Source organism: Schistocerca nitens, chromosome 2, assembly GCF_023898315.1.
Source record: "Schistocerca nitens isolate TAMUIC-IGC-003100 chromosome 2, iqSchNite1.1, whole genome shotgun sequence".
Classification (NCBI taxonomy): Eukaryota; Metazoa; Arthropoda; class Insecta; order Orthoptera; family Acrididae; genus Schistocerca; species Schistocerca nitens.
This window is the reverse complement of record NC_064615.1, coordinates 263,176,112-263,191,262: the sequence shown is the minus strand read 5'-3', so window position 1 is coordinate 263,191,262 and position 15,151 is coordinate 263,176,112. Positions and strand designations below refer to the sequence as shown.

Here is a 15,151-nt window from a genome sequence, read left to right as displayed (position 1 = left end):
TGCTGAGTTCTCATTTCCATTTTATGCGCAGTACAACTACTACTGACCCAACTGTCGTTTACATATACTGCAAGTTTTTCTGTTATTTGTGTTCACCATTGGACTCCAACCAGTGTGTGAACTATTGTTGGTCTCCCCCTCTGTTTATAGCTGGCTTTGATTCCTGACATGCACCATTTTTCAGAGCTCGCACTGGTATTCTGTGATACATAAATTCTGTCAATGTTTTCAACCATGGTCCACAGAGCTCAAATATTTTCAGACGAGAAGTTCCTCACAAAAGAGTTACAACATCTATGAAAAGTGTCCAAAGAAGTGTGTACTCAGATCATCAAACTGAATGGGTGATGCAGTCAAAATCAAGAACTGCTGAGAAAGAGCTTGAGACTGAGACCGAGGAAGAGGAGCCAAAAATCTCTTATCTGCCTTATGCTGGTCCATTATTTGCAAATACAGGTAGACTCCTGTGGAAGCATGACATCCAGCATATTTCACTTCCTTCAAGTAAAATAAAAATTATTCTTTGTAGCATTAAAGATGATCTAGGGCTCGGAAAGTCGAATGTGTATTGCATTCCATGCAAATGTGGAATATATTAAGTGGGGCAGGCTACCAGAACAGTCAAGGAGAAATGCAAGGAATATCAGTGACATGCATGACTAACACAACCAAGCAAATCAGCTGTTGCTGAGCACTACCTTGAATACATTCATATAATAAAATACAGAGAGACCAATATTGGGATGCTAATGGCAGATTTCTGGGACAGCATATTTAAAGTGTCTATCAAAATAAAGATGTCAGAAAATCCAATACACAGAGATGGAGGCTTCAGTTTAAATAATGCTTTTCTCAATTTATTAAAGTCTCGTCATCTGTCACGTTCACCAGAGTTGCAAAATACAGAGAGCATTCATGTTTCACGGAATATCAGTGTGAGGTCTGAAAAACAAAAGAGTATTAGAGGACATAGTAGGTGCCAGGAATCAAAGTTGGCTATAAATATCAGCGTAAAACAAACAAAAGTTCACAGTTTAGTTTAAGTGCAGGAGGCAAGTAATATCACAGGAACCTCACAGCAACTGAGGAAGATGACTGACTTGGTCGCCAAAATATTGTGCATAACACAGTAAAAACCCGTAACACCCAGAAGTACCCCATTAATCAATTGTGCCAGTAAACCTGAGAGATCATAGATGATAAAAATTGAAGAACAAAACAAAATGTGACTGGTTGCAGTACTTTCAAGAAACATTCAGTAATTTTAAGAAACAGGTAACAAACATTTTTTGGAATAAATATAGCCTCTCTAAAAGCAGCAGATAAAGTACAGGATGGAATAACGGTACTGTGGAAAGATTAGATTTCTACTCACCACATAGAGGAGGCATTGAAACGCAGTTAATGACAATAAACAATATGACAAATTTTATTTTATCCATGTTGGGTCTTGTGTATTCTGTGACTGTTAATAATAGTTGGTGAATGACGCAGTCAGCCACAAACATTTTTTAAATGATTTATTTTACTGCCACAACTGGTTTTGGACTTCAGCTGACTAAAATTTTTAGCTACAGAGATGTTTTGACCAACAGCACATTGTTGCCCCCACACTTAACAAGAATTTTCGAGTATGTAGTGACACTTAATAAGTTCCTTCATTAATAAAAAAAGACTGAAGTGCTTGCATTTACTTATATATGATGCAAAATGGTTGAATTCAATTACATAAGTTCCAGTAGATAGCAACTTGTTTTGTTGTCCATGTGGTTTTCCAGGTCAATGTATATGATGTTCAATTCCACATAGCACACACATTGTAAATAAATTACTGTGGCACATTTCATAATATTCTTAATGTCAGTGTCGAGAGTAGTGCATCTGCTATACACTTTATGTTTTTGTTTAAAATGCAAAGATTTTTATTGAGCAAAGATACAAAGATATCATTCATTTCCTATTGACAAAGGGTGTAAACAGAGCAAAGATGTTGTGTGGGATGTGCAAAATGTAACATGTTAATAACAGAAAAATGTTTGTACTCTAAGAGTAAACTTACATACAGTAGGACAAATAGTTTTTAGTAGGTTTTTTATTTTAATTTTTTTTTACTTGTCAGTGGAAAGGTAACTGGTTGCATCTTGTAAATTATGTATATATATGTACAAACATTTATGTATGCAGATATTTGACTATCATTACAGTTTATAAATTAATTACAGGAAACACAAAATTAAAAAAGTTGGAGAGTGGGTTGAGAGCATCATATTTATTTATCATGGTAGTTTATACAATTATATACTGATATCGTAAACTGCAGTGGTGTGACTGTTAGTGGTCCAATCTGTGTTTGATTCAAGTGAATAGTCCAAGGAAATTATTTAGAAAATGCTTATTGACTAGCTCCAACTGCTCATTTAGTGTGTATTGGGGAGAGCTGTGGATATGAATATATGTTTCTAGTTCCTCTGAGAGGTCCATTTTGTTGCCTTTGTTGGTGGTATGTAATATCTGTTAGTCGTCATTAATGCTAGAAACAGTGTGTCTATATTGACTCATGTGAATGGTTATTGCAGATTATTTACATTTTTTAGTCCAAAGGCAGCCATGTGTTCATGATATCTCATACTGAAGCTTCTGCCAATCGACCGAGCAAGGTGGCGCAGTGGTTAGACACTGGACTCGCATTCGGGAGGACGACGGTTCAATCCCGTGTCCGGCCATCCTGATTCAGGTTTTCCGTGATTTCCCTAAATCACTCCAGGCAAATGCCAGGATGGTTCCTTTGAAATGGCACGGCCGACTTCCTTCCCCTTCCTTACCTAATCCATTGAGACCGATGACCTCACTGTCTGGTCTCCTTCCCCAAACAACACAGTCATGGACTGTGCGGCTGGTCCTGGCGGAGGTTCGAGTCCTCCCTCGGGCATGGGTGTGTGTGTTTGTCCTTAGGATAATTTAGGTTAAGTAGTGTGTAAGCTTAGGGACTGATGACCTTAGCAGTTAAGTCCCATAAGATTTCACACACATTTGAACACAAACTATCATTGTTTTTATAAAACTTTTTTTGTGGTTAACACACACACTGTTGCCCATTCCACTGATCGATGATTACTAAAACGGCAGACTGTTTACTCGCTAACTGTCACGAACCCACAGTGATGCCACTTGCCCATGGCTTCCACTACTCATTTAAAACATTCCTGTTATTCTGTGTCACCCTGTATTTCGTGTAACTAACTTATAAACTGTAATGATAGTCAAATATCTGTATATACAAATATGTGTACATATATGTGTAATTTAATTTTTCTGTTATTAATATGTTACATTTTGCACATCCCACACATCATCTTTGTATCTTTGCTCAGTAAAAATCTTTGCATTGTAAACAAAAACATCAAGTGTATAGCACATGTGAATATTATGAAGTGCCCCACAGTAATTTATGTACAATGTGTGTGGGATGTGGAATTCAACAACCTATACATTGACCCGGAAAACTACATGTACCACAACAAAACAGATTGCCATATACTGGAACTTATGTAATTTAACACAACTATTTTGCATCATACATAAATGAATACAGGCACTTCAGCCTATTTTTATTAATAAAACAATTTATAAAGTGTCACTACATACTTGAATATTCTTGTGAAGTGTTGGAGCAGACAATATGCTATTGGTCAAACCATTTCTGTAGCAGAAAATTTTAGCCACATGAGGATAGACATAATAGTCCAAAACAAGTTATGGCAGTGAAATAAAATTTAAAAAATTATTTGTGGCTGGTTGTGTCATTCACTAACTAATACTAAAAATAGTTAAGTGTTTGCACAAAGTCCATCCTCGTAAGTAGAACTTTCATATATTGGAGCAAAATGGGCCTTAGTGTACAGAGATAGTAGCTATGTGTGTGTACAAGTTTTCGTGTGAATGTGTATGAGTTCTCCTTCTTCTCCAAAGCCTTAAATATTTGTAGTATTCTCCTTCATTCTGCCTGTTCGTAACTCAGCCTGTATGTGGTGAGTAGCAGTCTGTTGTTTCCATATTTCTGTAGCAGCAAAGAAAGTATAATAGGAGCCGCAATAACTTCCTCTATATTTATATACTATTCATGGCTTTTGGAATGTATGCTTCTTTATTGTTCCAGTGACTGAAGCATAGGAAAGGGTACTCTGCATTCTTATAAGATTATTCCAAGTTTTGTTTCATTGTACAGTTAATTGCTGCTGGAATATTATTATTGTTGCAGCTTCGCATGCTACTCTATACTGTGCAGGTCTCTTCATCTTCTAATAAATACTGCAATCTACATCCTTCTAAATCTTCTTACTGTATTCATCTCTTGCTCTGCCTCTACAGTTTCCCTCTACACCATACTTCAATACTAAACTGGTGATCCCTTGATGTCTCACAACAGGTCCTGTCTCCCAATCCCTTCTTGAGTCAGTTGTTCCACAAATTTTTTTTTCTTCCCACTTCTATTCAGTATCTACTTATTACTTACATGCTCTACCCATCTAATATTCAGCATTATTTATTATTTCAAAAACTTCTACTCTTTTCTTGTGTAAGCTGCGTATAAAATTATTTAAAAGCAATCTAGATCACAACCATTGTTAACTCCTGACCAGTTTCAGCCTTTTAATTATGGGCCATCATCAGAATTTGCACCATCTAGATTACGGTGATGGTGCCATTGCCGTCATCCACATGTTGCAAACTCTGGTGATGGCCCGTAATGAAAAGGCCGAAACCGGCCTGAAGTTAACGTTGGCTGCGATCAAGACTGCTTTTAAATAATTTTATCACAGTAAGATCGCTGATCTCTGTAGAATGTTATATTAAAATTATAAATTGTTTATCATCCATGTCTCACTTCCATACACGACTACACTCCATACAAATATTTTCAGAAATAACTTCCTAACACTTACATCTGTATTCGATGTTAACAAATTTCTCTTCTTCAGAAATGCTTTTCTTACCATTGCCAGTCTACATTTTATATCCTCTGTACTACAGCCATTATCAGTTACTTTGCTACACAAATAGCAAAACTCATGTACTACTTTAAGTGTCTCATTTCGTAATCAAATTCCCTTTGTGTCACCTGATTCATTTCGACTAAATTCCATTAACTTTGTATTGCTTTTGTTGATGTTGATCTTATAACCTCCTTTCAAGACACTGTTGATTCCACTCATGTACTCTTCCAAGTACTGTGCTGTCTCTGACAGAATTACAATTCTATCAGGAAACCTCACTGTTTTTATTTCTTCTCTCTGAACTTTAATTCCTGTTCCAAATTTTTCTTTGGTTTCCTTTACTGCTTGCTGAATGTACAGACTGAATAACATTGGGGATAGGCTACAACCTTGTCTCACTCCCTTCTCAAGCAGTGCTTCTCTTTCATGCCCCGTCGGCTCTTATAACTGCCATCTGGTTTTAGTAGAGGTTGTAAATAGCCTTTCACTCTCTGTATTTTACCCCTGCTACCTTCAGCATTTCAAAGAGAAGACTCCTCTTTCCCTAGTGAAATTTGCATCTAATTCCTTACATTTGTCCTCTAGCCATTCCTGTTTAGCCATTTTGCACTTTCTGTGAATTTCATGTTTTGGACATTGACATTCCCTTTCACCAGCTTCATTTGCTGCCCTTCTATATCTTGTCCTTTCATCAATTAAATTCAGTGTCTCCTGTGATATCCAAGGATATCTACGAGACATTGTTTTACCTATTTTGTCATCTGCTGCCTTCACTATTTCATCTCTTAAAGCTACTCATTCCTCTTCTACTGTACTCCTTTCCCCCATTCTAGTCAATAATTGTTTAATGCTCCCTCCGAAACTCTCAGCAACCCCTGCTTCTCTCCACTCATACAGGTCCCATCTCCTTGTTTTCCTATCTTTTTGCAATTTCTTCAGTTTAATCTACAATTCCTACCTTTTTGCAGTTTTTTCAGTTTTAATCTACAATTTATAACCAATAGATTGTGGTCAGAGTCCACATCTGCCCCCAGCAATGTTTTACAGTTTAAAATCTGGTTCTATAATTTCTGTCTTATCATTCTATAATCAATCTGAAACTGTCTGGTGTCTCAGTGTCTCTTCCACATATACGACATTCTTTCGTGATTTCTTAAACTAAGCAGTAGCAATGATTTAAATTATGCTCTGTGCAGAATTCTACCATTTGGCTTCCTCTTTCATCCCCCCTGCCCCAGTCCATATTCACCTACTATTTTTCATTCTCTTCCTTTTCTTACTGTCAAATTCCAGCCCCTCATCACATTTATATTTTCATCTCCCGTAACTATCAGAAATATTTCTTGTATCTCATCATACTTTTCTTCAATATCTTCAGCATCTGTGGAACTAGTTGGCATATAAACTTGTACTGCTGTGGTAAACGTGGGCTTTCTATTTTCTTATTTATTATTAAACCCCTCCTCCATTACCCCTATTTGACTTTGTATTTACAACCCTACATTCACCTAACTAGAAGTTGTGTTCTTCCTGCCACTGAACTTCACTAATTCCCACTATATCCAACTTCAACCTGTCCATTTCCCTTTCTAAATCTTCTAACCTACCTGCCCTATTAACAGATCTAACATTCCACACTCTGAATTGTAGAACGCCAGTTTTGTTTCTGCTGATGACGACATTCCCCCCTGAGTGACCCCCGCCTGGAGATCCAACTGGGGGACTGTTTTACCTCTGGAATATTTTACCCAAGAGCATGCCATCACCATTTAACCATACAGTATAGCTGCATGCGCTGGGGAAAAATTACGGCTGTAGTTTCTCCTTGCTTTCAGTTGTCCGCAATACCAGCACAGCAAGTCTGTTGTGATTTCTGTTACAAAGCCAGATCAGTCAATCAACTGGACTGATAACCTTGCAACTACTGAAAAGGCTGCTGCTCCTCTTCATAAACCACACATTTGTCTGGCCTCTCGACAGATACCCTTACATTGTGGTTTCACCTATGGTACGGATATCTGCATTGCGGAGGCATGCAAGCTTCACCACTAAAGGCAATGTCTTTAGTTCATGGGGGGAATACATGTCCCTTTGTTGTTTAGATAACTAAAGTGTTTCCTGACATTATATCTGTTGCCTTATTTTGCTCAAATATTAGTGCTTATAGTTCTGTTTGATGTCTGTTCTACAGCTGCAGGTGTACTCTGCAAACTCCAGTGAAGTGCATGGAAGACATTACTTCCCATTCTACCACATTTTAGGGTTTCTCTCCATCCATTCAGATATGGAGTGTGGGAAGGACGATTCATTAAATGCCTCTTTGTGTGCTGTAATTAGTCCAATTTTGTCTTCATGGTTTCTGTGGGACTATACATTATATTCTGATGATCCCCACTTAATAGTTTGTAAGTAGGTTTTCGAAAGATGCTTGACATCTGTCTTCAGATGTCTACTGGTTCAATTGTTCAGCACTTTGTTGATGCCGTGCTGTGAACAAAATGAACATATTCATGCTATTTTTACGTGAATACATTAGATACCAATTTGGTATGGGTCCCACACACTTAAACAGTGTTCTAAGATGTGTAGCATGAGTGTTCCGTATGCAGTCTTCTTTGTAGGCTGACTGCATTTTCCCAGTATTGTGCCAGTAAACCAGAGTCTATTACCTGCTGTACCTATGCTTGAGTCTATGCGATAATTTCATTCATATCTTCACAAATTGTTGCACCCATATCTTTGTGTAAGTTGATTGACCAAATATGACTAATTGATGAAGCCCTTTTCTCTCTTTTTTTATATGCGTTATTTTTCAGCCCTTGGACAAAGTTTTTAACACACTGAGTGACAATCATTGACTTCAAAATTAACTGAAATTTTTCATGTGGAGCAATCTCATTTATCAATATCTGACATGAGGTCTATACAAGGACGATGTACATGAGGGCAATATTATGGAAATGGGAGAGGACATAGATGAAGATGAAATAGGAGATATGATACAACGTGAAGAGTTTGACAGAGCACTGAAAGACCTTTCAAAGAGCACTGAAAGACTTAAGTCAAAACAAGGCCCCGGGAGTAGACAATATTCCGTTAGCACTACTTACAGCCTTGGAAGAGCCAGCCATGACAAATCTCTGCCATCTGCTGAATAAGATGTATGAGACAGGCGATATACCCTTAGACTTCAAGAAGAATATATTAATTCCAACCCCAAAGAAAGCAGGTGTTGACAGGTGTGAATATTACCGAACTATCAGTTTAATAATTTACCACTGCAAAATACTAACATGAATTCTTTACTGGCAAATAGAAAAACTGGTAGAAGCTGACCTTGGGGAAGATGAGTTAGGCCATACTGACCCTACGACTTACCTGGAAAATAGATTAAAGAAAGGCAAACCTAAGTTTATAGCATATGTAGATTTAGAGAAAGCTTTTGACAGTGTAGACTGGAATACTATCTTTCAAATTCTGAAGATGGCAGGGGCCAAATACAGGGAGTGAAAGGCTATTTACAATTTGTACAAAAACCAAATGGCAGTTACAAGAATCTGGGGACATGAAAGGGAAGCAGTGGTCAGGACGGAAGTCAGATAGGGTTATAGCCTATCCCCGATGTTATTCAATCTGTATATAGAGTAAGCACTAAAGGAAACAAAAGAATATTTGGAGTAGGAATTAAAATCCATGGAGAAGAAATAAAAAAATTGAGGTTTGCCAGTAACATTGTAATTCTCTCCGAGACAGCAAAGGACCTGGAAGAGCAGTTGAACGGATTGGACATTTTCTTGAAAGGAGGATATAAGATGAACATCAACAAAAGCAAAATGAGGATAATGGATTGTAGTCTAATTAAATCGGGTGATCCTGGGGGAATTAGATTAGGAAATGAGACACTTCAAGTAGTGGGTGAGTTTTGCTATTTGGGAAGCAAAATAATTTATGATGGTCAAAGTAGAGAGGATGTAAAATGTAGACTGGCAATGGCAAGGAAAGTGTTTCCAAAAATGAGAAATTTGTTACCACTGAGTATAGATTTAAGTGTCGGGAAGTCTTTTCTGAAAGTATTTGTATGGAGTATAGCCATGTATGTAAGTGAAACATGGACGATAAATAGTTTAGACGAGAAGACAATAGAAGATTTTGAAATGTGGTGTTACAGAAGAATGCTGAAGATTAGATGGGTAGATCATGTAACTAAGGAGGAGATACTGATACTGCTGGGAGAAGAGGAATTTGTGGCACAACTTGACTAGAATAAGGGATTGGTTGGTAGGACCTGTTTTGAGGCATCAAGGCATCACCAATTTAGTATTGGAGTCCAGTGTGGAGACCAAGAGATGAATACTCTAAGCAGATTCAGAAGTATGTAGGTTGCAGTAGTTGCTTGTAGATGAAGCAGCTTGCACAGGATAGATTAGCATGGAGAGCTGCATCAAACCAGTCTGTGGACTGAAGACGACGACAACAACAACAACAACAACAACAACAATAATAACAACAACAAAACATGAGGTTGCCAGACTCTTTCCAGGATCCACCTCTCTGTGATATATGTGACGAGCAGATACGCAAACATGAGAAAACTATTTATATATGCAAATGATCCTAATCTCTAAACTACACCTGTGAGCTTGCACTGAAGCTATCAAATGCACATTGTATTTTATTACAAATGTAAAAGCAGCAGAATAATTAATGTAGTATATCAACTGCAACCATTGAATGATACACACATGTGCTGAGTCTAAAGAGCTGAATATTGAAGTGAATCCATACGGAAAAGCTCCAATATAACTGCTTCCAGTTACATTTTATGTGAAAGTAACCGGTGCTACTGCCAGGCCTGGTGTCTAATGGTAAAGCATGTGCCTGGAACCCAGAAGGTCATGGTGTTGAATCCCAGTCAGAAAATGCACTTTTTCAGTCTGTCTTGAATGTAGCATTCACCTCTCAGTGACGTGAAGATTCACCCGAAACAGCACATAGTTCGGATTCCATATTAAACTGTAGGTCACCTTTTCTCAGTAGGATAACAGGAGTTGAGTGGGGTCACACAAACCACCAAAGAAGTATCCATTTGAAAGACTTAGGCTACTGAGCCAGAGGAAGTGCACATCACGTGACGCCCCCCCCCCCCCCCCCGCCCCCCTCCGCTCCTCCACCTGACACACACACACACACACACACACACACACACACACACACACACACACACACACACACACACACACTCCCTCTCCCTCTCCCTCTCCCCCTCTCCCCCTCTCCCCCTCCCTCTCTCCTCTGCGCCCCCACCCCCACCCCCCCTCTGCACAAACCAAAAATAAAGAAGTCAAAATTCTTCTTCCTAGAGCCTTCCCATTGGAAAAGAGTCCACTTTCCTGTGGATTTAGGCTTCTTGCTCTTAGATCTGTGTTTAAGTGTCCAGCCACCATAATTCAGATCTTCATTGGTGCCTCTGGCCTTCAACAGTGAGAAGGTAGCCTAGGTGATGACTGAGCAATGCAGTGTCCATATGATGTGTCCATACCAATGAACTTTATGTTCTTGTATCTTCTCATTGATTGAAGCCACTCCAGCTATTTGTTGAACTGTTGTATTGTGGATGTGGTTCAGCAGAGAAGTGTCTAATAATCTTCGTAGTATCTGCATTTCCAGGGCACGCAGTCAGTGAGCGGCACTTCTTGGCTTGGGCTAATGCTCAATACCATATAGTACAAGAAGCCTCACCATTGTGTGATATAACTTTGATTTTAGGTGGATAGGCATCTTCTTATCACAAAGAACACCAGTGATGTGTGTGAATTGCATTCAGGTTGCTTTGATTCTTGCTCACACATCCTCATTCACACAGGTGTCACTCTGTTGTTAAGAATTTAGATATCAGAATTTATCCACCAGAATTTATCCAGCTTCATTAATTAAATAGTTCAAGAAGATGGAACTTTCTGAGGTACCCAATCTTGTGCATGTTTCAATGGAGGCCGAATCTTTGTAGACAATCATACTGTGTTTGAAGTTGAGTTGGTTATTTACTGTATGTGGTTTCAGATTTTATTGGAACTAGGTGCTGAAGCAGATAATTTTCAATCAGTAAATGAAAGTAATTGGATTGTATGTGTATAGCTGTAATATTTTCATAGACATTTTTGTAAAAACACACACACACACACACACAAAATCTTTAGATGAATCTGAATATAGGAAGACATGCCACCACAAGGAGGGAAAGACTAAAATAATGGTGAGCTAAGTAACATGTAAAATTAAGTACGTAGTAAATTCCAGAACATGGTTTTGTTTGAGAAATTATAAAGAATGAAAAGGAGTAAACAAAAGGAAAAAATGTAAAAACAAGGACTGAGAAATATGTTCCAAAATAGTGCAAGACCCATGCCACAATGAATTCATAATTACATTCTTCATAGAATGGGCAAATGAATCTTGCAATTAAAATGAAGGGCTTGCAGTATTGAAGAATTTAATAACATTTTTCCTTACAGGTATTTTGTGGATGAAACACCAGGAGTCCTTGTCCACTATATAAATTTTCGCCATCTGCCATTTTGAGTAAATTTACCACATCAATACTGACAATTTTTTTCATTGAAAAGTTTGTCACAAACCATCACAACAAAATTACCAATTTGGCTGTTAGGTGCAGCAACAGTGTTTCACTGTAGAGGCAGTATCTGTACAGTGCATTGTGCTCTCAGTAGGGACTGGTTTTAATGTGCTGATGTGTTTATGAGATTGTCATTTTGCTGGAAATGATCAGTATTTTAGAGAAATTGCTGATGTAAAGAAAATACATATATTTCAGTGCCATTCGAACAAATTGCTGTAGACAGTTATATGAGAAATGGAACAGCAGTTAGTTACCTGTGTTATGAGCAACTAAGCTTTGTGACAAAAATAGCAACTAAGTGAGAGACTATTTCAGATATTATTTTTAATGTTAACCTTACAGACACACAGACCCAGAGAGCTGCCAAAAGAAGAAGAAGAAGAAGAAGAAGAAGAAGAAGGAAGTAAAGAGCAAATGACTATGTTGGGAATTGGTGACTATCAATGACACTTTAATTGAACAGCGTGAAGTTAGAATTAAACTTGTTCTTAATGTGTTGACTGCCACAAGGCCACCAGTGGCCACAGAAGAGCTGCGCCAATTATTAACACATTTAACAACAAAGGCATCACCAATTTGCAGTTTGAAGTCATGAAACATATTAAATGTGTTATATCAAAATGTCAGAAAACTACAAGAAGAAACTATGGATGAATGATACCTTAGTTTGTTTTTGAATCTGGACAGTGTTTTTATATTGATGCTTCTAGGAAATAAATTATGCACAAGGGTGTGATGAAAAATAATGCCTCCATTTTTTTTATTCTGTTCTCAGCATCGGTTCAAGTGTGATGCATCACACGTATTACTGAGTCAACTTCTGCGTTGCTGACACAAGTTGCAAACCTCCGTCACTAGACAGCTCCCTAATTGTAGTGTGTCATGCGGCAGTGTGTAACATAATGATATCAGTGTCTGAGAAACACCATGATGTAATAGAATTTGAAAGCTTCTTTTTCTTCAATTGTGAGACTTTTTGCCACCAGTTTCACGCATATTTTTCTCATGTTGAATTGGTTATGTAAAATTTGCGCTACACATTCTTTGTTGATCTTATAGTTTCAGGAATTGATCGAATACACAACCAGTGGTCAGATCAAATCAGATTATTCCACTTCTTCGTCGTCGTCTTCTTCTTCTTCTTCTTCTTCTTCTTCTTCAATCCATTTTAGATGTCGAAGTGCATCACAGTCATAAGTCACCCTCAACATCTTCTCGACTGTCTTGGAAACGCTTGAAGCACTCATAAACTCGCATATGTCACAAACAGTCTTTGCCATACACTTCTTTTAAAAAAAGATATGTCCACTTATCATTTTGCTGGAAACACAGAATGACAGCTCTTACACAAACAAAGGCCATGGCCACACTGATTTTTCTGCAGACAGCAGAGATGCTGCACTTGACTTAGAAGCCTTCATGCTTTACAGATATTGGCTGTTCATCTTTGGCTCATGCGTATGTACTCTGTGACAGTATCAGTCCCATTATTCTATAGCCACAGTTTGTATAGGTGTTTGCCATCGGCCTCAAAATTTGCTAAAATGAATTCCATAAATACGCCAATCCCCAAGCTGGATATTGAGATCATCTGCCTTGATTGTCCTATTTGCTCATGTTCTTGTGTCTGTTTTCTCACTTTCATTTATGAACTTATTGTCGTTTATGTTATGTTATGTTATGTAGACGAGGTCATTAGATAATAGACAATCTTGCTGCTGTGCTCTGCACGGTGACTTGTGTAATAAACCGTGATTGCAGATAAAGTGCTTTTTCTGGATTAAGAGGCAGTACTGTTTTGCAGGAGATGGAGGCTGTGAGTCAGCTCTACGGCAGCCATTTGCATCCAGTGAAGACAATGTACAAAGTTAACAGAGGCGAGGCGGAGCAGCCGCAGGTGGAGCGTTGGCGCAACGTTCAACAGGACGCTGTTGAGCGTGTGCGGGTCGCTCTGCGAGAGTGCACCCAGCTGCCACAGCCACCGCTCCGTGACTCTGCGACATCTCCGCCTGTACCATCTGCCACCGTGACGACGCCCTCACCTCCCATATTGACGCCTCAGCGGCCATCCGTGGGGCCGGTTCCTCCCGACTCTCCGTCCCCTCCGCCACCAATGCTGCCACCTGCAATCTCCACAAAAACCCGCACCGACCGCCCGCACTCCACTGGCCTACTTGTGCAGTGCACCACTCCTCCAGCGAATGAGAAGTTGTCTCCCACACCGTTCCTCACGCCACCTGATGGAGTTGACCAGCAGAAGTCCAGGTACGAGCATTTTGATTAGTAATGTGAAAAATCACTCTGCTGGAACTCATGTATATCACAGTTATTTTGTATACTACCACATTTCTGAGCAAAAAGAGGCTTTAGTTTACACTCATACTTCCAAGAAAAATTTTCAGTATCTTTAACTGTAATTTGTTAGAGATTTAAGAGCCCTCACTCTATATTAAGGTCACTGTTTACCACTGAACAAAAACAGAGTTTTCATGTGATAATTGTTTCTGTTTCCAAAGTGATATTGAATTTAAAATAGTGCCTTGTGCAGTTTTATTTCAGTTTCATCAATCTTTATCTACTAGGGTCTTGATCTTTCAATAGATTGATTAATTTAACCACAAAATACCAACTAAATTCTCAGAAAGACTTAAACAGATTCAGAGCCATAAGAACAATCACTACAAAAGAAAACGCAACATTTTTGTTTCGTTTTTGCCCCTCTTGTGTTTGACTGCAAAACAGATGGGTCGTTAGCATCCATGTACAACTAAACAGAAGTTGGTTTGACATAAATTAAGTTAGACAATTATTTCAGTTAAACAGAGGTAGGTAATCATACCTTCCAGACATGATCACATTTAAGCAGTTATAACCCCACAAGCATTCTCCAACTGTCCACTGGTAACCATTGTTTGTTGTGGAGTGTGGAACTTACTGCACCAGTCTCGCTCTGGTTTGTATCACTCCTACCTAGCTGCATGAGATGAAGTCTTCAGTCTGCATTCACTGCATCTTTTTTTGCCCTCAAAATGGTCAAGTTTCAAGTCCAACAACTGCATTGGGGGTGAAAATCAAACAATGGAAAACACATGATGGAATGTAACAAAATTATGAAAAGGAAAGTTGCTACTCGCCATATAGCGGAGATGCTGAGTGGCAGATAGGTACAACAGAAAAACTGTCACAAATAAAGCTTTCGGCCAGTAGTGCCTTCACACACACACACACACACACACACACACACACACACACACACACACACACAGATGCAACTTGCACATACATGACTGCAGTCTCAGAGTGCAGTACGGCTTCAGTTGTCTGAGACTGCAGTCACGTGTGTGCGAGTTGTGTGAGTGCCCGTGTCTGTGCTCTATTTTTGACGAAGACCATACAGGCCGAAAGCTTTATTTGTGACAGTCTTTTTTGTTGTGCATACCTGTGATTCAGCATCAGTATAGTGAGTAGCAACTTTCCTTTTCATAGTATTGTATTGAGGGTGAAATTTATTACACCAATT

The 15,151-nt window shown here is 38.7% G+C and overlaps 1 protein-coding gene across 1 annotated transcript in view; it reads left to right on the top strand.

Annotated features, from left to right (window-relative positions):
- LOC126235999 (mucin-17-like) overlaps nt 1-15,151 on the top strand; it is a 351,820-nt gene that overhangs the window by 324,277 nt on the left and 12,392 nt on the right. The window contains exon 7 of the mRNA XM_049945007.1: nt 13,436-13,896. Within this exon, the coding sequence (XP_049800964.1) occupies nt 13,436-13,896 (461 nt within the window). The remainder of the gene's footprint in view (nt 1-13,435; nt 13,897-15,151) is intronic.